Source organism: Haematobia irritans, chromosome 5, assembly GCF_050003625.1.
Source record: "Haematobia irritans isolate KBUSLIRL chromosome 5, ASM5000362v1, whole genome shotgun sequence".
NCBI lineage: Eukaryota > Metazoa > Arthropoda > Insecta > Diptera > Muscidae > Haematobia > Haematobia irritans.
This window is the reverse complement of record NC_134401.1, coordinates 86,060,368-86,086,003: the sequence shown is the minus strand read 5'-3', so window position 1 is coordinate 86,086,003 and position 25,636 is coordinate 86,060,368. Positions and strand designations below refer to the sequence as shown.

At 32.8% G+C, this 25,636-nt stretch overlaps 1 protein-coding gene and 1 long non-coding RNA gene across 2 annotated transcripts; one reads left to right on the top strand and one right to left on the bottom strand.

The window, feature by feature from the left end:
• The first annotated feature begins 903 nt into the window (after positions 1–903).
• LOC142240275 (microfibril-associated glycoprotein 4-like) lies at positions 904–12,319 on the top strand. The gene is made up of 4 exons (XM_075311966.1): positions 904–1,105; positions 1,165–1,307; positions 11,349–11,870; positions 11,937–12,319. The coding sequence occupies exons 1-4, from the start codon at positions 1,034–1,036 to the stop codon at positions 12,070–12,072; spliced, it is 873 nt and encodes a 290-aa protein (XP_075168081.1). The 5' UTR covers positions 904–1,033; the 3' UTR covers positions 12,073–12,319.
• A 1,229-nt stretch (positions 12,320–13,548) lies between these two features.
• LOC142237576 (uncharacterized) lies at positions 13,549–13,991 on the bottom strand. Its single transcript, XR_012722513.1, has 2 exons — positions 13,806–13,991; positions 13,549–13,737 (listed from the first exon to the last, which is right to left on the bottom strand). It is a non-coding gene; the product is annotated as an uncharacterized LOC142237576 (long non-coding RNA).
• Between the last annotated feature and the right edge of the window lie 11,645 nt (positions 13,992–25,636).

The window sequence follows — 25,636 nt, the reverse complement described above, 5'->3', positions numbered from 1 at the left end:
GAGGAATTTGGGAGTTTGCTCTATAAACGCATTAAATTCGTCCATTTGACGATGTTGGAGTTTTATAAATTTTAAGTGAAATTTGTTTTAAAAAAAGTAAACAGATGTTATAACAACAATAATTCATGGTAAGTATTATATCATGATTAAAATCTAGCCAATAAATAATATTTTTGTTGTTTTAATCCTTCTCCTTCACTCCACAATTGCGAAAGAGACTTTTTCACACCCAAATCAAGTACCAAGGTCCCTATTTGTCGTTGGAAATAACTGATATAACCACAGCACATATAAGAAAATAACTCATATAAGAAAATGTAGCAACATTACCATATATTTTTGATGTGTTTTGTGTGAAAAATCTTTCATATAAGAAAAGCGTGTATAAGAGACTTATAAAAGAAAAATCTGGTAATCACACAAGACCAAAATCTCATTATAAAAAATTTCCATAAGAAACTTTATTATGTGTCTATTAGTTTTGTTTATTGTATTCTATTGAAGTTGTTTAGTATCCTTTATTACTGCTCTATTCCTATACGAAAGAAATTTTTATATAAATGTATATGTTTATAAGAAACTTTTTTCTTATATACATATATATGCTTATAACAAAGCTTTTTCTTATATGCATGAATTGTCTGTAAGAAAAAACGCATATAAGAAAAAAAAAAACGGGATTTTCTGACTCTTATATCAGTTACCCACCGTATTACTACTATCATCTAAGGAAAATGTTGTAATAGGTATTTCACGAACAAAGCTTTGGTATTTTCAGTTAAGTTGAAAAGTCCATAGCCTGACAAACAATGACCACTAAAACATCGCTCTTGTAAGTGCTTCTAAGCCATAAGCCTGTGTGCATGTATTATTGTATTATTGATAAGGCCGTCAACAATATAATGAGAATTGTCGACCTCATCATCATCATCGATCAGTTATCTCCCGTATTTTTAAGAAAAATTAAATGATTTGATCTTAGTATATTTAAAGACTGGGACTAGCAATTAAGTACAATATAGCAGAAAATAAAATGTGTTTTATGTTTTATTTATGTTTCATACTAATATTGTGGCATCAATGTATGGCTGGCGAAGCAGATGAGGTAAATAAGATGTAGTCATTATTTCGGAGACCTAATTAAAATTATCTGTTCTTATGTAGTGCACCAATACCGATTGGGCAAAAGAAGAAATCGAATTATACAGTCAATTGTTCCTACGATTGAATTCCATCATTAAAAGCAATATAGAACTTCAAACTCAAATGTTAGATGTAAAAGATGAGATGAAACAACTGAAGAAACTGTAAGTATATTTTAGATAAATTCCACGTGAAATAAAAACCGTAAAAATTACTTTACGAAATGTATAGCAGCAGCAGGAGTCGGTCTAGCGGTAGGGTGTGCAAATAACCGGTTTTGGTTTATTCGAAAATCCAAAGTTTTTGAAAACTGGATTTCGATTTTTATTTTGCCCAAGACCGCTTAAAATCGGAGAAATAAAAATCAGTGAAAATTAGTTTTAAAAATTTACGTTGTTGTAAAAAAAAAAAAAATAAAAAATTAACAATTAATGAATGTATTTTGGGACCATAAAGAGGTGTGTCGAATATGGTCGTATCGGTCCACGTTTTGGTATTGCCCCCATATAGACCGATCTCCCGATTTTATTTCTTGGGCTTCTAGAGTTCGTAGTTTATACTCAATTTGTCTGAAATTGGAATTCTAGAGGTATTTGAGGACCATTAAGAGGTGTGTCGAAAATGGTGAGTATTGGTCCATGTTTTGGTATAGCCTCCATATAGACCTACCTCCCGAATTTATTTCATTGGCTGCTAGAATCTGTAGACCCACTTTGCCTGAAATCGGAAACCTAGAGGTCTTTTGGGACTACAAATATGTCAGCCGAATATTGTGTGTATCGAGCCCTGTTTTGATATAGCCCCCATATAGACCGATCTCCCGATTTACCTCATTGGGCTTCTAGAAACCGTAATTTTCATCCGATTTGCCAAAAAAAGTAAATATATGATACTGGTATCTTAGACCCTCAAAAATCTGTGTCGCATTCCGGTCCATTTGGTGAGGCATCGATATAGATCGATTTCACTTGAGGGTTACCCTGCGCATTGATCATAAAAATTGCATGAAACCGAAAGTAAAGGTTCCAGATTTTACTCCTCGTAATCATTTAAATAATGGCGGTAAAAATCTAAAAATTTAAGATTTCAAATCAAGGCTGCTAGAATCTGTAGATCCACTTTGCCTGAAATCGGAAACCTAGAGGTCTTTTGGGACTACAAATATGTCAGCCGAATATGGTGTGTATCGAGCCCTGTTTTGATATAGCCCCCATATAGACCGATCTCCCGATTTACCTCATTGGGCTTCTAGAAACCGTAGTTTTCATCCGATTTGCCCAAAAAAGTAAATATATGTTACTGGTATCTTAGACCCTCAAAAATCTGTGTCGCATTCCGGTCCATTTGGTAAGGCATCGATATAGACCGATTTCACTTGAGGGTTACCCTGCGCATTGATAATAAAAATTGCATGAAACCGAAAGTAAAAGTTCCAGATTTTACTCCTCGCAATCATTTAAATAATGGCGGTAAAAATCTACAAATTTAAGATTTCAAATCAAGGCTTTCTTTCATCAATTATACGATATGTTTATGATTTCAAACAAAATTGGTTCTTATAAATCCAGAATCTGAATGAAGACTAGCATAGGTAGAATCTTTAAATTTATTTTCGGGAAGCGTATTTGTTGAACATATCTGCTTGGGAGACTATCTGTCATCAAACCCCCTGAAATTCTATATATTATCAAGTAACCCGCCAGTACGAAGAGTTTTCAAAGTAAACTCTTATATATGATTCATGGTGGTGGGTATTTCAGATTCGGCCGACCTAACTTACTACTGTGTACACTTGTTTGAAATAATAAAGTAAAAATAATAAGTTACACCCTAGCGGACATTATAATAATAACAATATTTTTAGATTCTAAAATGTTACTTAGACTAAGAAATTCAGTCATCATCATCTACATCCTTCAATAATGAAGCTATCGTTGTACACAGAAAAAAAAGTGGCTCGTAAATTTAAGAAGATTTTTACAATAATTTATTACAAGAATTTTCCAGAATTTTAGTTCATTTTTCGTATCTCTAACGAAAATTAACTACTTGAAAGGAAATTTTACAAATTTTAAGTAGCAATCGTTTAGTTCATAGCCTACAAAATACAATGGAAATTTCCTTAAAAATTTTCTTAACTGGTAGTTAATAATTCTTTTGTCATACTATAAAACTACTTATGAAATGTAAAATACTTTCTAAGTAATAAGTGTAATTTACTATAAAGAGTTTTTGTATGAGAAAATAATTTTTTACGAAAATTGAACTTGAAAGCGGATAGCAATTTCTTACTGGCAATTCCTATAGTTAATAATAGTTGGTAAAACATTTCTCAATGAAATATTTTTAGTTCACATGTAATTAAATTTATAGACATTTTCGTCAAAAATGGGTAGATATCATTTCATGAAGTTTTTGCTAATTTTTAGTTAAACGTTTCATCGTTCTTATACTAATATGCATTTAAGAGTATTGTTTTTAGAGTAAATTGTGGACAGATGCGATGAACTAATGCATAGTACAGAGATCTTTCTCGACAAAGTGGAATATGTTTAATGTAAAGATGATGTTACTTGAAATTTTTTTTGAGAGTGAGAGCATGCAATGCAATAATGAGAAATGGTAGAGAGTGATGGGGATGTTGTGTATATCTGAGCGTGGGGTTGTTTTTATTTTTGTTGTTTCAGTGGTGTGTGTGTGTGTGTTTATTCGCGAATGGTTTATTTGTCTGGATGAGGTGTTGTTTTCAATGAAGGCACATGTGTTTTTGTTGTTGTAGAAATGTTTTGGTTTTGCTTGGTTTTGTTTGGCATGCTTCAGTTGTATAGTTGGCGTTGGCGTGGGCTGTTGCACCTTTTTAGCAAGTATGTAACAAGGGAATATAAAGGTATGGAATATTTTGGTTTTTTGAGACATATATTGGTGTTTGTTTATTAAAACTTTTAAATGAAAGTTATTAATATTTTAGCGATGAGGTGTACAATGGCGAAGTGATGATCGGTAGCTTAGAAAAAAGTTATTAAGAATGTTCAATATTTAGGAAAAAATGCTGAAATGGAAAGTATACTGAAATTGTTTTATCTAATTTAATTTTTATTATTCAATGTAAAAAATAAATATTCAATTTCAGAGTAACTCCAGATGAATTTGGAGAATTGTTTGTTACTCCACAGCGTATAGTTTAATCATAAATAGGTAAGTGTTCTTTTTTCAATGTGGTTTTCTTTTAAAAAATAATATTCTTTATGTATATTATTATTTGCTAATTATTATTATTATTTTTTTTTAACCAGTTTCATGTTTTTCTTTGTTGTAAAAAATATTTAATTTAAGAGCAACCCCAGATTGATTCGGGCAAATTTTTATATTTCTCCTCAGCGTATAGTTTAATAGAGAAGTGGTAAGTTTTCTTTTAAAAATTGGCTTTCTTTTAACTAGAATATTTACGTTTTTATGACCTTTTTATTATCAAAATTACAGGTTTTTAATACCTTAGTTTAGTATTACTTTAATCAAATATTTTTGGAAACCAATTTTATATTTTTAATGTTAAAAAACAAATATTTAATTTCAGAATAACAATTTGGAAACATTTTTATGAATTGGTAAGCTTTCTTTAACACTCTTTCAACCAGAATATTTACTTTTTTATGCATATTATTTCTTTAATTAGATCTTTTGGAAACCAATTTAATGTTTTTTATTTAATGTAAAAGATAAATATTTAATTTCAGAGTAACCCCAAATGAATTTCGATAACTTTTTAACCCCAGCGTACATTGTAATAGAGAATTGGTAAGTTTTATACTAAAACTTTGGCTTTCTTTTAACAAGAATATTTATTGTATTATGTTCTTCACATCGATAACAACACAATTTTATGAAGTAATATATTACTTAATTCATTATTTCTCTAATTGTTTATGAGGTACGTTTATCTAAGAAAAGTTGAATTCCTTACACCATTTAATAAAATGCCCCCAAATATGGTAAGTTACAAGCTAATTTAAAGAGCTAAAAAATTATATTTTATTACATGTTAATTTTTAACAGTTTTCATTAATCTTTCCATTTTTTCAGTAAGACGTGTGAAAAATATATTTACGATAAATAAAAAACTAAGGAAAAGTCAAAATGTCCAAAAAGCGAGTTAAAATAAACTACTTTCTTGTTCTACATTTTCATAATTTTTATTCACAAAAACATTGTATTAAGAACTTTCATCATAAGTTGTTATAATAAAGTACTTTTGCTTAAAGAAAGTTTAATTTTATTGTATGAAAAATTTCATAATAGTAAAACGGTTTGTTGTTCCTTTAATTATTTAATTTCTCTGTACTGTGGAATGATTGATTTAAAAATAGTTTAGTCGTCGACATTTTAAAGAGACTGTTAACCAATTTTTATTATCGGGTTTGCCAAAAAATAAGCAAGTAAACGAAAATAATACTGACTTTTTAACTTGGTAGGGGTATATAAATCTTATGGTGTTGTAAAAATGAACTAAAATACAATGTTATGGATTAACTAAAATTTAAGAGAATTATAAACTAGACAAGTTGAAAAAAATCTTAAGGGCTAAATCATGGTCAATATTACTACAGTTTAGTTCATTTTGCAATGGAAAAGGGTTCACTGTTTTTTCAGTGTATAATTTTGCACAAATTTTTCTTTTGACTTCAATTTTCACCTGACATGCCCGCAATTTCGTTTGGACACATTAGTATTTATTTTGATAAGCCTGATTAAAATTATAGAATGTTTATAATTATATGAAAGGAATTCCTTTGCAACTTAAAAATTGCTAGGTATTCTCATAGATTATAGAATATAGATAGATGATTGATATGAAGCCAGTTTAGTTAAATTCCCTTTATTCATTTATTAATTACCGATAATAGTAATAATTATAACAATTATACACGGGCAAGTAATAAGGATTTGAATATGAAATTTTTGGAGAATATGAAATTTTTCTGCAAAGAAAATTTTGTTAAACAATGTAGTCACAATCAGAAATATTGATTTAAATTAGTTAAAAATTTAATGTAATTAATCTTCGTTTAAAAAACTGGAAACTAGATGACTTAATTACAGAGTTAAACGACATTATTCATGTAACTAAAATGAATTAGAGTGTTTTCTTATGTTTTTGTTTGAATAAAACTTTCAATTTGTTCCTAAATCTTTTCTGTTTTACGGTGACGAATTTTTTGGGACAAATTTGCGATTTTGACGAAAAATATTTTAAAAATTGACGATTTTCAGCCCAAAACAATTGGCACCACTGTTTGTGATGGGTGTAAAAGGGCTATATTACACCTTCAGAAAAAAGTGACCAAAATTTTTCATAGTTGATTTAACTTTATTATAGTTCACGAAAATTAGTTGATTTTAGTTAAATATTCCAAATGTGAGAAAATGTTTTCTTATTTTAATAATTTTTTGGGCTGACTATAATGGCGTGAAATGAGAAAAAAAGTTGTACATAAACAATTGAAGTAAAAATTTTACTAAATTCTAAAATAGGTAATATTTTTCTAAAATGGATGAAGATTACTTAAATTTCATTCATAAGTTTCTGAAATAAGTAAAGTTTCCTTAAACAGTGCCTGTCTTGAACTTCATATACACTGAAAAAACAGTGAACCCTTTTCCATTGCAAAATGAACTAAACTGTAGTAATATTGACCATGATTTAGCCCTTAAGATTTTTTTCAACTTGTCTAGTTTATAATTCTCTTACATTTTAGTTCATTTTTACAACACCATAAGATTTATATACCCCTACCAAGTTAAAAAGTCAATATTATTTTGGTTTACTTGCTTATTTTTTGGGAAACCCAATAACAAAAATTGGTTAACAGTCTCTTTAAAATGTCGACGACTAAACTAATTTTAAATCAATCATTGAACAGTACAGAGAAATTAAATAATTAAAGAAACAACAAACCGTTTTACTATTATGAAAATTTTCATACATTAAAATTAAACTTTCTTTAAGCAAAAGTGATGCAAGTTCTTAATACAATGTTTTTTGTGAATAAAAATTATGACCACGTGGAACAGAGAGTAGTTCATTTGAACTCGCTGTTTGGACAGTTTGACTTATTCTTTTTTTATTCATCGTAGGTAATTTTTCACATATCTTGCTGGTAAAAAATGGAAGCAATAATGAAAATTGTTACAAATTAACACCATGTAATGAAATATAATTTTTTAATTCTTCATTTTAAATTGTAACTTACCATATTTGGGGGCATTTTATTAAATGGTGTAAGGAATTCAACTTTTCTTTGGACAACGTATCTCATAAAATTTGTACCTGAAACAATTGGAAAAATAATGAAGTATTCTATATAAAATCATAAAACTTTGTTGTTATCGATGTGAAGGATATAATAAAATAAATATTCTAGTTGAATGAAAGCCAAAATTTTAACATAAAACTTACCAATTCTCTATTAAATTGTACGCTGAGGGGAAATATAAAAAGTTGTCCAAATTTATTTGGGTTACTCTGGAATTAAATATTTATTTTTTACATTAAATAACATTATTAAATAGGTTTCCAAAAAAATTATATGAAAAAAATAATAATATACATAAAAAACCAAATATTCTGGTTAAAAGAAAGTTAAAGAATCCTTACCAATTCAGTATTAAATTACAAGCAAAGGAGTACTAAATATTTTTCCAAATTTTTAAGGGGTTATTCTGAAATTAAATATTTGTTTTTTACATTAAAAAAATTACATTGGTTTCTACAAAATTTGATTAAAGAAATGCTAAAATAAGGTATTAAAAACCTGTAATTTTGATGATAAAAAGGTCATAAAAACGCAAATATCCTAGTTGAAAAAGCCAATTTTTAAAAGAAAACTTACCAATTCTCTATTTTTTAAATTTGTTCGAATCCATCTGGAGTTGCTCTGAAATTAAGTATTTCTTTTACAACAAAGAAAAACATTAAACTGGTTTCCAAAAAAAATAATTAACAAATAATAATATACATAAAAATATTATTTTTAAAAGAAAGCATTTAAAACAAGTAAGTAAAGTAGAAAGTCGGGCGGGGCCGACTATATCATACACACAAAAAAAATCTTTTCTGATTCAATCACCAAATTAATTGATCCAATTAATTTTTTAATTGAAATGTCTTCAATTACGAAAATGATAGTATCAATCACAGTTTTAATTGGGCATAGAAAAAGTTCTTGATTAAAAAATTAATTGATTTTTTCAGCAAATTTCAATTAATTTTTTAATGGATTCAATTAAAAATTTAATTGATGTTGATTGCAAAACTCAATTAATTTATTAATTAAAAAAGGTAACTATTTTTAATTACTTTCTGAATTGGTTTAGAGTTTTTGTTTGGATTAACAAATGATTTTTTGAAATACATTTTTAATTAAAAATAAAAAAAATCATCACTTTTTTTTAACCCTTTCACTACCGAAAAGACACCAAATTCTATTTTTCCACTTAGTTTTGATTTATTTCTCGATGTTATTTTAGAGTAGAGTCTTTAATCTAAATAACCTATAAATACTTTCCATATTGGTGAGGTCCAAAATACATTTTTGTAAACTTCTTTAGAAATAAACGAAAAATACGAAAATTTGAGTCAATATTTCTACTGTATGTTTCTAGTAAATGGACATTCATACGAAAACTATAGCTGACCCTTTTTCGGGTTCTTTTTTGTATTTTTGCTCACACTTTGAAGGACATTATAGGCCAAATAGCGCTTATTTTCGTAAGGCCACTTGGTCACAATTCAAGAATCAAATTTTCAAAACAAGCTCATATAACTCTTGAAGTATTTGAAGTAGGTTTTCAAAATGACAATTTTTGTTCTACATGCTGTTAGTTAGTGCAAGTAAAAACAGAAGAAAAGTTAAAGTTTTTAACATTAGGTTTATTTCGGTAGTGAAAGGGTTAACTGAATTAGTCTTCCGAATTTGATTAAAAAGTTAATTGTATCAATTAATTTTTTAATTAAAAATTTAAAAATTTTCAATCATTGACTTAATTAACTTAATGTTTATATCATGATTAAAAAGTTAATTGTATCAATTAATTTATTAATTGAAAAAATTTTCAACTTCAATTAACTTTTTAATTGGAAATATTTTGGTGATATTTTTTTCTGTGTACCCTAAACCACCCCTACTGAATTAGTAAACATAAGCATTTGTGGGGTATCATTGGTAAAGGTTTTGTAGAACATAAAGGTGGGTACATGTTTATGGGTGTCTTGGTACAATCTGAGCAGAAATGTATAATATTAGGAGCTATAGTTTATTTTGCACCAAAAGAGTTAGTATGCCACTAATATTGAGTCCATTATTAAAAAAGAGGAAATCGGTAAATTAGTTGTGGGTAATAAATACAAATTTCTGCAAATAGGGCAATAGATTTATGTAAGAGCTACATGTAAATCTAAATACGATCAGCTAGTACATCAAAATTTGAAATTTGAATAACATAGGTTAATAAATAAGAGTATTATGGCCAAATATGACAAAATCGAGCAATGCATATATATGGGACCTATATCTAAATCTGAATCAATTTGTATAATATTTTGCAGGTATGATTGATATCACCGAAGGCCACTTTGTGTAAAATTTGAGTACGATCAGTTAATAAATGAGGCCCCTATGGTCAAGAATAAGGTTATTAGGGGCAAATTTTTCAAAATCGGGCGATACATATATATGGGAGCCATATCTAAATTTGAACCGATTTCGATGAAATTTTGCACATACAGTTAGTGCTATAGAAGATTACATTTAGCCAACCTTAGGTTAGGTTCGGTTGATAAATAAGGATTTTACGGCCAAATTAGACCAAATCGGGCGTATATATATATATATATATATATATATATATATATATATATATATATATATATATATATATATATATATATATATATATATATATATATATATATATATATATATATATATATATATATATATATATATATATATATATATATATATATATATATATAAAGGGTGATTTGTTAAGAGCTTGATAACTTTTTTTTTTTAAAAAACGCATAAAATTTGCAAAATCTCATCGGTTCTTTATTTGAAACGTTAGATTGGTCCATGACATTTACTTTTTGAAGATAATTTCATTTAAATGTTGACCGCGGCTGCGTCTTAGGTGGTCCATTCGGAAAGTCCAATTTTGGGCAACTTTTTCGAGCATTTCGGCCGGAATAGCCCGAATTTCTTCGGAAATGTTGTCTTCCAAAGCTGGAATAGTTGCTGGCTTATTTCTGTAGACTTTAGACTTGACGTAGCCCCACAAAAAATAGTCTAAAGGCGTCAAATCGCATGATCTTGGTGGCCAACTTACCGGTCCATTTCTTGAGATGAATTGTTCTCCGAAGTTTTCCCTCAAAATGGCCATAGAATCGCGAGCTGTGTGGCATGTAGCGCCATCTTGTTGAAACCACATGTCAACCAAGTTCAGTTCTTCCATTTTTGGCAACAAAAAGTTTGTTAGCATCGAACGATAGCGATCGCCATTCACCGTAACGTTGCGTCCAACAGCATCTTTGAAAAAATACGGTCCAATGATTCCACCAGCGTACAAACCACACCAAACAGTGCATTTTTCGGGATGCATGGGCAGTTCTTGAACGGCTTCTGGTTGCTCTTCACTCCAAATGCGGCAATTTTGCTTATTTACGTAGCCATTCAACCAGAAATGAGCCTCATCGCTGAACAAAATTTGTCGATAAAAAAGCGGATTTTCTGCCAACTTTTCTAGGGCCCATTCACTGAAAATTCGACGTTGTGGCTCGTTAGTAAGTCTATTCATGATGAAATGTCAAAGCATACTGAGCATCTTTCTCTTTGACACCATGTCTTAAATCCCACGTGATCTGTCAAATACTAATGCATGAAAATCCTAACCTCAAAAGAATCACCCTTTATATATATATATATATATATATATATATATATATATATATATATATATATATATATATATATATATATATATACCAAACGCTATATCAATATTTCTGGTAGGCACATTTTTTGGCCGATCAAACTTATTATACCCTGACCACTATGTGGTTTAGGGTATAACAAGTTGCAAAAGGCTGCTCTAAACAAAGTCGATTTTACCACAAACAATCTTGAAAATCTAATGTGCATTCATTTCAGATGTACTGGGAGTGAATCAACACCAAATGAATCTGATATATTCTCTCCTCTTCTGTCCCATATGGAACTAAGCAATGAAGATCCAATACGCATTGATGGTGACATAAATTCTCCTCCCAAAAGATGGACTACCATTCTAAGACGCATCGATGGTACTCAAAATTTCGATCGCATTTGGTTGGAGTATAAAAACGGATTTGGTAACATATCAGGGGAATTCTTTATTGGTCTGGAAAAATTATACGCCATAACTATGCTCCAGCCACATGAGCTGTTAATTGTGTTAAAAGATTTCAACAATGAAATGCGTTATGCTCGATATGACCATTTTATCGTTGGGAGTGAAGAAGAAGAGTATCCCTTGAAGAATTTAGGGAAATATGAAGGTACAGCTGGCGATGCTTTAAGCTATCACAATGGAGGCAAATTTTCCACGAAAGATCGTGATAATGATGATCAACAGAAAATAAGTTGTGCTCAAAAATTCGGTGGTGGTTGGTGGTATAGAGCATGTCATGAAAGGTGCTGACAATTGTGGATAAGGAATATTTGAATTCAGTTCACCAATTATTGCAATTTTTTTTTCAGCAACCTCAATGGTCAATATGTGCATAGTGATCACGATCTATGTTATGCATCGGGCATACATTGGAAGGGTTTTCACAGCCGATGGTATTCGTTAAAATTTGCTGAGATGAAAGTACGGCCAAGCCATAAATCATAATGACTCCCATCATGAACTTTTCAAAATTTTGGATCAATGGAAGCAGCTCCAAAAATATTAGCTCGTTCACGGATGTTCAAATCAATTTTTTTACATCATATGAAGTTAATTTGATATGTCATATAAAATAAGTTATTTCACCATTTAATGTGAGTACTAAGTTCGAGTTTAGGTTACGTTAACCTACTAAGTTCGAGTTTAGTCGCTATAATCAAAAATAAATCAGTAAAAAGAGTATAAAATTAAACCTCTATGATGCAAATTTTAATATAACTCAATGGGGAATAGCTCAAAGCAACTTTTTATAAAGTTTATATTCTTTAAAATGGATTATTAAAGAAAAGCAATCGTGAAAAATAGCGATTTTAGAGGCTAAACTCGAACTTAATACCAACCTTTAGACAAAAAAAACTGGAAAATAATTTTCATAGAATTAATGGTAATACCAAGAAATTCCGAATATTCCGATCAGCGAAGCAGTTTCGCTGGTGGAGGCAACCTAACCTAACCTAAGAAATGGAATGAAAGAAATGGAATTCCACAGTCTGGGGGTTCTACTCTCCATATTAACTGCAATTGTCGTGAAATTAATTCACTAGCAGAAGCAGAGATGGTTTGTCGAAATCTGCGACGTATTTGTCTGTCGAAAACTGCGATCTAAAAAATTGTATTTCAGCCCATTTCAGAGCATAATATATTTAATTAATAATGGTTAAAAAAAATATCTTGTTTCCCTCTATTTTGATATTTTTTTTTGAGATTTGTGTAATCCAGCTGATTACAGAAAAGTTTATTAAAGGCCGAGGAATTCATGACACGAAATTTGCACGTTCGTGAAGTGGATATCCGAACATGGACGTCTATATTTTATTATTTATTACAAATCATATATTATGTTTATATATTTTTTGTGAACTGCACGGTATGAACTAAAGCCGATTATTTCCTGAAATTTTTAGTAAAGAAATTTGGTGTGTTTTCGTTCAATATTAGCATATTTTAAATAACCAAGGCATAAAAACAACAATATAATTCAGCCCATGTCTTATAATTCGTTTAGAACTAAAAGACTTTTTAATATTAAAAATTCAGTAGTTTGATTTTCTATAGCTCTAACTGTATATGCGAAATTTCATCGAAATCGGTTCAGATTTTGTCAAATTTGGCCGTAAACCCTTATTTATCAATCGATCGTAACAACCCTGCCAACATTTTTTGAATTTGGGGGCGCTTCTGAGAATCCCCACTACGTCGAAAACAGTCATATACGATATCCAAAACTCCTCGGAAAAGCGCCGTCACTATTGAGAAGTTGTACCACGCCAAGTTACTACAAAAAAGTATCGCATGAGTGCAATTATTAGGTGCCCTTCTGGATACATTTAGAAGGACGCCAATAAGAGCCCCTTCAAACAATCAGACAAAGTGCATTTTAAGATAGTTGTAAAAGAATCATTGTGGTCAAGTAAAACACGATTTTTTAGATGTTTATTAATTTTATTAAACATTTATAAATTCTCATAAATATAACATTTATACGACTATCACATCACATTTAACATATTTTTATGCATTAATAAAAGATTAATGTTGAGTTACAAGTTGCAAGTTACATGTTGTAGCGTCTATCAGCCAGTGCTTTTATTTCCAATGGAGGCAGCGTGTCTGGAAAAATATTTGAAAAACTATCACTTTATTCCATTTGGAAAGTCAAAAATTGTTCACCAATATACCTTTCACAATTTTAAGCGAAATAACTATCTTTTCAGCACTTCATTATCATTTTTATTTAAATAAATTATAAGAAGCTAGATGTGCTTGTTGTTTCACAAAATATAAAATGGCTCTTGTAACAATAGTGATGGCAAAATACTATCACAGTTGGCGATTGTTGCAGTGTCACTTACGAGTCTGTGGTAGCGATGAGGATGAAATGGAACTTTGAAATGCTGGCAGGGAAAGGTTGGCTAAATGTAATCTTCTATAGCACTAACTGTATGTGCAAAATTTCATCGAAATCAGTTCAAATTTAGATATGGCTCCCATATACTATACGTATCGCCCGATTTTGAAAAATTTGCCCCTAATAACCTTATTCTTGACCATAGGGGCCTCATTTATTAACTGATCGTACTCAAATTTTATACAAAGTGACCTTCGGTGATATCAATCATACCTGCAAAATATTATACAAATTGATTCAGATTTAGATATAGGCAGTAGCGTAGCTAGACAATTTTCGTAGGGGGGGGGGCTATAGCCTTTAGTATAAGCCTTTAGTAAAACACACCTTAAGCCAACAAAACTGGGTAAAATAAAAAGAAAATTTCGTTAAAACTGTTCAAGAGGCTTTGCAGCATATACTGAATTTTACCGTATAAATTTTTCTTGTGTCGTTTTCTTGAGTTTGTATCGTTAACATTGAGTTTTAGTCAGCTGGCAAAAAAATTGGGGCATTAGAGGGTTAATATTTTATTTTATAAAAATAAATAAAAAGTCAGACTTCAACATAACTAGACAATTAATTTATAATAAAGCAAATAATAGTTCCATAATTTTTCCCAGCAAAAAAAAAATGGAAGTTGTTCTAAAGACACAATTTTATGGTAAAAGCACTTCCAAAAATGTCCTCATTAAGATGCTAATTGTTTTAGCTATGCAGGAAGTTTTTAAATTCAATTTCTATAACTTTTTTAATGGGTATTTTTTTAAATACATTAAAAAAGGGTAAACATTAATAACATTTTGCCGCAAAAAAGCCAAATCTATTCTAGAAATATCGATAATTTTTGGAAATGTTCGAGGTCAAAAGTTTCGGTGTAAGAACACATTAAAAAAATAAAAATTATTTATTTGGAAAAAATATCACACAAACTTTTAATTCACATTCAAAACATTGAATTCAGATCACACCCTAAAAAGTGATTCAAATTCAGTGCAACAGCTGTTGAAATGGTGGACATCTGTCCTAGTTAAATTTATAACTTCTGCGCCAATTTTCCACCGCTTCCGGATCCAAATATAACATTTTCACTACTTTTTTGTAACGCTTTTTTGCTGGATACAATGGAAAATCGTAAATAGGCTTTCAAATTCTGGGGGGCTAAAATTTTTCTGGAGGGGTCTAAGCCCCCTCCCCAGAGGCCTTCCTACGCTTATGGATATAGGTCCCATATATATGCATCGCTCGATTTTGTCATATTTGGCCATAATACTCTTATTTATTAACCTATGTTATTCAAATTTCAAATTTTGATGTACTAGCTGATCGTATTTAGACTTACATGTAGCTCTTACATAAATCTATTGCCCTATTTGCAGAAATTTGGATTTATTACCCATAACTAATTGACCGATTTCCTCTTTTTTAATAATGGACTCAATATTAGTGGCATACTAACACTTTTGGTGCAAAATAAACTCTACACCCAGATAAAAGTGCCTTCGAAACTAAAGGAAACATTTTTCATCAGCATAGTTTATCCATTTTATTTCCATTAAGGTAAATTTTTGTGAGAAATAATAAAATTTACTCGTTTCAGTAAAAAAAAATCCTAAACTGTAAGCAGTTGGGAATAGTTCATTAACTAGAATAAGGCATGGAATTTTACTCATACTGTTTTCTTCGCTGGGTATAAGAATTTCCTACTGAACAAGAAAGTTTTATTCACCGATAACAAAGCATTCGTAAAAATAAACAAAAAACGAACTAAGACCAAGTTTCCTCAAAATTAGTAAAATTTCTTATAAAATGATAATTGCGACTTCCTTTATAATAGAAACTTTTTCATATATACGAACAACACTTGGCTTAGAAAAATATTTTAGTTCATTCGTACTAAGAAGTATGCAATCCTTTCAAAACTTAAGGAAACAAACTTGTTAGAATATAGGAAATTTTCCTATATTTCTATTGTCTACCTGTAAACGATACCTGTCATCGTAATCGATGTGTTTGCGCGTGGGTGTAATCGATATGTTTGCGCGTGGTTTGTTTTTTTTAGTTGGAATCGCGTTGTTGTGGTATACGGAGAGATTGTTAAAAAATAATATGGTAATATAATAAATAGCAAATAAAATATATACAATATTTGTTATTTTAAATTAGTGAGAAAATTTTTCGTTTTTTGAAAATAAATCTATCAATGTCGTGACGGTGTATAAAGGAAGAAAACACCAGCAGAATAACAACCCTTTCATTTGTCTTCATTTTGGAATCTTCAAATATCAGGTAATATTCAGTGACGCTAACCTTTTGTAACAAAAATGTTTTATCATTTTTTATATTTGTAGGTATTGAAATTGTAAAAGGAGGACAAAATCGTTAGGAAGCAACTTATTAAAAGTGAAAAGTACAAGAAGAAGATGAAAAAGTGCGTTTTACAGTTGATAATATCACATATTTATTAATATATTTATTAAGAATCAACAGCATCGACTATCCTTGAAATATTAGTTTATTATTCCACTATTTCCAATATATGTTTGGGTAGTCTAAGTTCCAAACATTTTGTATTTTTGCATCCAAATTCAATAATATTGTCTTCCAAAAAACAATGTGTTACTATGTGACCATATAATATGTTTGGAAGCATTTTGCACCCAAAAATATTATATGCTTAAAAAAAAATTCTCCCAAACAATATTGTGCTCAAAATTTTATTTATTTATTTATATATTTACAATCATAATGAATTATGAAAATAAACAGGTAATATAGGTTAGGTTAGGTTAGGTTAGGTTAAAGTGGCAGCCCGATTAAGATTCAGGCTCACTTAGACTATTCAGTCCATTGTGATACCACATTAACTAAAAGTACCTATTACATATGGGCACTTCTAGTTTTAACCGCTGAACCTTCTTGATTATTTTTCTTTGTTGAACCAACCAGATTGTTCCAAAAACAGTAGCAGACTGCTTAAGTTAACGTTTTCCAGATCCGCCAGTAAGCTGAAGCTATATGCTCCTAAAAGTTGCTTGCGCTTTACACAAAATGCAGGACACTCACACAAGAGGTGTTTAATTGATTCTTTTTCCTCCGCATCATGACAGCTCATACAATAGTCATTATACTTCGCGCCAATAGTTTTTGCAAAATCGCCTATCAGGCAGCGACCCGTTATAGCAGATATCAGGAGTGATATCTGACGTCTCGAGAACATTAGCATATCTAGTGTGCGGTTTAAGTTGAAATGGGGCCATATTTGCTTGGTGTCGTTACAACCCTTGCAATTCTCCCATCGAACATTTGCCATCATAACAGCCTTCTCACGCAGCATGAGCTTGCAGGTAGCTAGGGGCATACCAACAAATTCTAGTTCCCCTGGAATATGTAAGGTAGTCCCTAGCCTTGCCAACTCATCCGCTTCGCAGTTCCCCGGTATGTTCCTATGGCCAGGCACCCATATTAGGTGAATATTGTACTGCTCAGCCATCTCATTGAGAGATTTGCGGCAGTCGATGGCCGTTTTCGAGTTGAGGAACACAGAGTCCAAGGATTTTATTGCAGGTTGACTGTCTGAGTATATATTAATGCCCACATTTTTTGGAACATTACTTCTCAGCCAATTCGCCACCTCTCTTATTGCTAATATTTCAGCCTGAAAAACACTACAGTGATTAGGTAATCTTTTCGCTATTCGAAGTTCCAGATCATTAGAATATACTCCGAACCCCACTTGTCCATCCAATTTGGAGCCATCAGTGTAGAAATCTATATATTCTTTATTCCCCGGGGTCTGTGTGCACCACGCCTCACTGTTGGGGATTGGAGTCTCAAACTTTTTGTCGAAAAGTGGACTCGCCAAAGTGTAATCCACTACGTTAGGCACATCTGGCATTGTTTTGAGGACAGAACTGTGACCGTAACCTTTTTCCGACCACAGCGATAGTTCGCGCAACCGCACAGCCGTTGTTGCAGCTGACTGTTTGGCCAAAATGTCTAAAGGCAATAGATGCAGCACGACATTAAGGGAATTTGTTCCTGTCTTGCTGAATGCGCCTGAAATACACAAACACGCCATACGCTGAACTTTATCTAAACAAGTCGGTTTCTGAAGTGCCGGCCACCAGACTACAACACCATATAGCATTATAGGTCTAACCACTGCCGTGTATAGCCAATGCACAATTTTTGGTTTCAGTCCCCACTTTTTTCCTATTGCCTTTTTGCACGAGTACAAAGCTACAGTTGCCTTTCTCGCCCTTTCTTCAATATTAAGCTTAAAGTTCAGCTTCCTGTCCAAAATAACGCCAAGGTATTTTGCACATTCACCAAAGGGAATTTCAATACCCCCTAAGGAAATAGGCCTAACCGTGGGAGTTTTGCGATCGTTGCAGTACATGACTAATTCTGTCTTTGCAGGATTTACCCCAAGACCATTGTCTTTCGCCCATTTCTCAGTCATCCGGAGGGCCCTCTGAATAATATCTCTGATTGTGGATGGGAATTTTCCCCTGACTGCCAGAGCCACATCATCTGCGTATGCCACCACTTTTATCCTTTCTTTTTCTAGAGTAACCAGAAGGCTATTTATAGCAACATTCCAAAGAAGAGGTGATAGGACTCCTCCTTGGGGAGTGCCTCTGTTCACATACCTTTGTATGTTTGCTTGTCCTAGTGTGGCTGAAATACGTCTCTTCATTAGCAGTTCGTCTAACAGCCTGAGTATACATGGATCAACATTCAGAGTTGTCAGTCCATTTAATATCGAGCTCGGATGGACATTATTGAACGCCCCTTCGATGTCCAGAAACGCCACGACTGTGTATTCTTTGACAGATAGTGAGCTTTCAATAAAGCTGACTAGTTCATGTAGTGCGGTCTCAGTAGACCTGCCCTTCGAGTATGCATGCTGTCGTTTCGAGAACAAACTTGAATCGATGCTAGTTCTAAGATAAATATCTATCATCCTCTCCAGAGTCTTAAGTAGGAATGAGGATAAGCTGATTGGTCGGAAATCCTTCGCCCTCGAGTGAGAGGCTTTTCCCGCTTTAGGTATGAAAACGACTTTTGTTTCCCTCCACTTTCCTGGGATATATGATAAGTTGATACATCCTTTATATATCACCGACAACCAGGGGATAATTTTGTCAGTTACAGCTTGTAACTCCGCCGGAGTAATTCCATCAGGTCCAGGGGATTTGAATGGTCCAAAGCTATTTAGCGCCCATCTTATTCTAGTTTCCGATACAATTTCCTCGACAGGAAACGACCGCTGAGCAACTGTGGCACCGCCAGTACATGGTTCAACCGTCTGATTTCCAGGAAAATGTGTGTCCAATAGTACCTCCAGCGTCTCCTTACTGGACGTTGTCCAATTGCCCTCCGATGTTTTAATGAAACCTGGAGCGGAGTTGGTGGATGCTAGAACCTTCCGTAGTCTGGAAGCCTCGGACGTATTCTCAATACTGCTGCAGTAAGCATTCCAAGAGTTATGCTGAGCCTTTCTCAGTTCTCGCTTGTATCCTCTCAGATTCTTCTTGTAAGCGTCCCAGTCCTCAGGGGCTCTGGTGGACTTTGCCTTGTTAAAGAGCTTCCTGCAGGATTTCCTCATATTACTTAATTCCGTAGACCACCATGGTGGTCGATGTTTCCCCCTTGGCTTTCCTCTAGGGCATGCAGCTTTCAGTGAGATGTTGAAGGCCTTAGTAATCCGCTCCACTGCGTGTTCGATATCTTGCACATTTCTCATATTTGTCTCTGTTATTTCCGGTATCATCATATTGAACGATTCCCTATACCTATTCCAGTCAGCTTTCCTAACATTTGGCGGAAATATGATCTTGGTGATATGAACATCAAATTTGAAACTGATGTAGCGATGATCTGAGAAGCTGTGTTCACTTAAAACCTGCCACTCAGATATCATTTCATTTAGTTCTTGCGAGGCCAAGGTGATGTCCAAAACCTCTTGCCTGTTTTTAGTGACAAAGGTTGGGACATCTCCCTTGTTGCAAACTACCAGATTAGTACGCAAAATAAACTCTATTAGCGACTCTCCCCTTTCATTAGTATCACTACTTCCCCATATACTATGATGTGCATTCGCATCGCATCCCATAATGAGTTTCGCCTTTGTTTTCAGTGACTCCTCCACTAAGGTCTTAACGGCATATGGAGGCATCTCCCTGTCATGTCCCATGTAGACCGAAGATACCCAATATTTGCATTTGGCTATTTCTAAACTTGCAACGACAGTGTCTGTATTGCACATTGAGGGAAGCAGAAACAAATTGAGCTCGTTTTTAGCAATTATACAGGCTCGATTTACATCATTACCAGTATACTGCAATAGTTTGAACCCCGGAGTACTTAATTCACATATTTTGTTTTTGTAAACATATGGTTCTTGAATAAGAACTATATCTATGTCCCCTTTCATCAGGAGAACTTTTAAGGCAGCACATGCAGCCTTACAATGATGAAGATTTATCTGGAGGATCCGTAGGACCATCGAGATTTTCAACAACCGTCACATCAGCCGCTTCGATCGAGTCATCAAGAATGTCCTCTTCAGAGATATCGGTGACTCTCGCAATAACCATAGGTTCGACTTTGGTGAGTTCTGAGGCAATAGAAGCCTCCTCACGCATACGGTATCTATCCATGTCTTCAACTTTGGTATCTCCCTCGACTTCGCAAGAGGATCCGCTTACTTCTGATTCAGACAGAGGCTTGTCCATTTCTGAATCCTTTAGCTGATCGTTTTTATACACCTTCATTTGGATATAATGAAAGCCATAACATACACGGCCCTGGGACTTTGCCAGATGTGGCAAAGACTGAGTGTTCAATATAAACACTGCATGCCGTCTTGGTCCATCCACTTCATCCAAACGGCCAACCTTCCAATCAGCTGTTGGAAGATCTGGATTGCATCGTTTCAGTCTATTTAAAATAGATTCAGGGTCAGAAGGGTTTGCAGGTATCCAGGCATGTGCTCTAGGTCTAGCCGGTATGTCTTTCTTCTCGACTAACTCTAGAGCAGCTCCTTCCCAAACTTCACCAATTAGTATCAGAGCAGCTTTAAAACATTCTATGGACCTCTGGTCCTCAAATGCGACTAGCTTAAATCGTCCTTGATACCAACCAGCCTCTTGGTGTCGAGGATCTGGGCCGGGAAACTTTTCCAGTACCTGTGAGTAGACGACAGATAGAGCATTCTCAATTTCCCCCCATTTTTGCTTTGGAACCATACCGTCCAATGCTCCTTTATTAATGATAGCCATCACAAGGCTATCTTTAGCAACTGAGGCAAACGATCTTTGATCCCTTTTGGAGGATGGCAGCTCATCCGGCGATCGTTCCCTTTTTCCAGTCTCAAGAATTCCTTGAGCCCATTTTAAGGAATCGCTTTGTTTAGCCGACAACGTGCTTGGGTCGACTGATCCTAACTTCTTTAGGATAAACAAAGCATTTCTGCGTTCCTTGAATCTCTATATAGGTAATATAGGTGCTAACAACATAGGTTTTCAACCTGAATGCTCAAAATTTTGTTTCTGCCCAATTGTATATTCCCCGACATCTTTCTCACTTCCACGAGATTTTTTAGTTCTTAGCACCTTTTTCTGTAATACAAACATTGTAGAAGAAATTATTCAATTTTATGATTTTTTTTATTTTAATTTTACCTTTTGCCGGACGGGGATTCGAACAGCGGACCACACAGTTTGTAAGGATCAAAGAAGTAGCTGATCAATTGCCCAAGGAAAAATAAAATGTTAATTTTGTAATAACAAGCAACAACCACCAACTTAATTCAATATCGCTCCCTGTTAAATAGCACTCCAAGCTACTAAACACATATATGTTTATAGGCTATTTCTAAATTAATATATGTTTGCATCCAAGCATATTATATTTACAAACATTTTATGTCCCAAACATAATATGTTCTAACATATTAACATATATGTCCCAAACATGTTATGCTAGTTTATGAACATTATATGCTTGCACTCAAAAATATTTTGTTTAAAAATTTGTGTTCCAAACATATAATGTTCAAATCAGTTAAATTTTTTCATTCTGTAGTATAGTGGTACATAAATATAGGAAAATGCTAACTAATATATGGAATGCATTATACCTAATTTCTACGAAAATCACATCGTTCAAACAAATAAAAATGTCTTTGGCGCTATACGAAGTTCAACTTTCTTCACAATGAGTTCATTTTAACTTAAAGAAGTGGTCACTTTTTTCTGGGTGTAGCTCCTAATATTGAACATTTCTGCTCAGATTGTGACAAGACACCCATAAACATGTACCCACCTTTATGTTCTCCAAAACCTTTACCAATGATACCCCACAAATGCTTATGTTTACTAATTCAGTAGGGGTGGTTTAGGGTATGATATAGTCGGCCCCGCCCGACTTTCTACTTTACTTTGCACGAGTACAAAGTTACCGTGGCTTTTCTCGCCCTTTTTTAATATTAAGCTTAAAGTTCAGCTTCCTGTCCAAAATAACCCCAAGGTAATTTGCAGACTCTTTAAAGAGAATTTCAATATCCCCTAAGGAGATGGACTTAACCGTGGCAAAGAATGCAGTACATGTAGGGGTTTTTTATGGACTTTTCCATTCCCGGGAAAACGGGAATTTTTGTCGAATTTTCCGGGATCCCGGTCAATGGGAAACTTGCTTCGATACGGCATATATTTAGACATTTAAATAAATTAGAAATCGACTAAAGCTACGGTTATAAGGCGCTGTCTGGACAACTAACAATGTATATTTTGCTAAAATAAGAAATATTTTGTAATAACAAAATACAAAAAGATTTTACAGTGGTCATAATGGACACTCTCTTCCAATATAGTGGGATTTTTTTGTAACATTAAAATTTGTATGGAAATGAAACTTTCGATGTCACCATCGTAAAATAGAGTAACTATATGTCTCTATATGTACTTGTTCGGTCTATATTCCCCGAAAGAATATATAGATGGTATTACTATATTTGAAATTAAAGTAACTATCATAATAAAAGTTGTCATTTTAATATTTCATAAACCCATCCATGCAATAATTATGAAAATATTTTGAAATTATGCAATTGCAAAAGTGGTTATATAAGGTAAAATTACCCATTGTTTATAAAAGTTAACTACGGCACGGTCACACTGGGCAAATATTTCAGAATCAGAAATCGAAAAAAAAAATCGTCGCCACAGTCAAACCAGCAAATGTTTTTTTTGATATGGGATATGTTATATCACGCTAGCAGTATTTTCCAAAAACGATATTTCGAAAGTGCTCCTGGAAAAAAGTTTGACACTGATTTTAGGCAAATATTTGCCTACACCCAGAGAAGGAATATGATCACCTCAACCATGTTTCAAGAGCAAAATGTTATTTTTGAATGGTGACCATGTAACATGTTTGTCGCAACCATGTTATTTTCTCGGAGGTTATGTGTCTGATTTCGGCAAGCATATTATTTTTGGCGAGAAAAAAACATTTTTGCCATAAACATGTTACTGGTTACCATCCAAAAATAACATTTTGCTCTTGAAACATGGTTGAGGTGCTCATATTCCTTCTCTGCGTGTAGTGTGACTATACCCTTAATCTACCAGTCTATTGAAATGCCGGTTTACAGAAATATGACGATAAAAAATTAGAAAGAGCAACATTCTTTTAACCAATTGGTAGGACGTTAGAACCTGGGCTATAACCCATGACTACACCCAAAGAAATTTGTTAGTAGGAACAGCAGAAAAGTCTGCTAAAACAGGAGACAGTCTGCTGAAAAAGACACAGCAGTCATTGTTTGCTGAAATAGCAAACATTTCCTGCTATTTTTGAAGCTCGATTATACTAAAACGTGTTTTATTTTGGCTAAAACAAATAAAAATGTCAACTTAGGAGCTATCCTAACATAATTAAAACAATATTTTATGAATATCTATAGTATTTGACCAAAAATCTGAATATTTATCGAATTGAGGCATAACAGCAAACAAAATGTTTGCTGAACGTATTTAGGAGCTTGTAAGTATATTACAGTGCAAAAATATTCCAAAAACTACTTTTGGTTCTTAAATATGATTTGGGGAAAAATTCATAACCTAAAAATTTTATAAATTGTTGTTCATTAGGCCGTGAAATACAAAAATATAACAGTAGATATCGACTGCTGTTTTTAGCAGACATTTTTCTATGAGTGTATATATGTCGAACAAGGCAACTATTACTACTTGGTACCATATTCAAATAGGAGAATGCAATTTCCAAAGAAAACATTTTTACTTAAATTATTTCATTTCATAGTTTATTTTATCTAAACAACAATTAAATTGTATTATATGTATATTCCTCTCGAGTATACCCCATACATATGAGAATCAAAATCTGCTCAAAATGGGGTTGAAGTCGCTTATTTACAAAGAAAACAACAGTTGAAAATAGTTAAAGTAGATTTTGGAAGTGTAATGAGAATGATGATTTACCCAATGGCGCTAAAAATAATGTTTATGTAGTATTTATCCCTCTATTTTACATTGAATACTGTCTTTGCAAGATTTACCCCTAGACCATTCTCTTTCACCCATTTCCCTGTCATCCGGAGGGATCTTTGTATAATATCTCTAATTGTGGATGGGAATTTTCCCCTGAATGCTAGAGCCACATCATCTGCGTATGTCACCACTTTTATCCCTTCTTTTTTAGGGAAACCAGAAGATTGTTTATAGCAACATTCCAAAGAAAAGGTGATAGAACTCCTCCTTGGGGAGTGCCTCTGTTCACATACCTTTGTATGTTTGCTTGTCCTAGTGTGGCTGAAATACGTCGATTCGTTAGAGGTTGGTCTAACAGCCTAAGTATTCCTAGATCAACATTCAGAGTTTTCAATCCATTTAATATCGAGCTCGAATGAACATTATTGAATGCCCTTTCGATGTCTTAAAAAGACACAATTTTGTATTCATAGTGAGCTTGCAATAAAGCTGACTAGTTCAGCAATGTTCGTTGAAGGAAATATTTTGTTTGAGAAGAAAGTGTTTGTTTTTGGGTGTCGAATTAATGGCCAGAGACGAACCTGCATTCAAGAAAAAAGGTTATACTCTTTTCCAAATATGATGCGTTTGGAAAATGAGCATAACAAACATTGTTCTTTAGTTACATTTTTCTGTGTTTCTTTCAAAAAGTTCAAACTTTTATGGCAATATTCCATGTCTCTCAAAACTTCACATATTTATGTACGTTTTGTTTGTCTAATTATTAGTATCTGACAACGTGTGGTGTGATAGATTCCTGCTATATAAAAGTTTTGCGATTAAGTTTTCCAAACTATTATCGCTGTCACCTAAATACCGAGACATAGACCAAAGATGATCTTTTCACGTAAAAGTTTCTCCTGTGACGACGGAATAACATGATTTGTGTTTTTACATTGTCCCAACCCCAAGTCTGAACAGCTATTCGTGACTGGATATGTATAGGATGTAACTGTCAGGTTTTATTAACCAGTACACGCCTAAGGTGGGGGACACCTACGCTCCCTCAACTATGACATGGCATGCAACAATAATAAGTCAATTGCAACCTTTCCGTCGA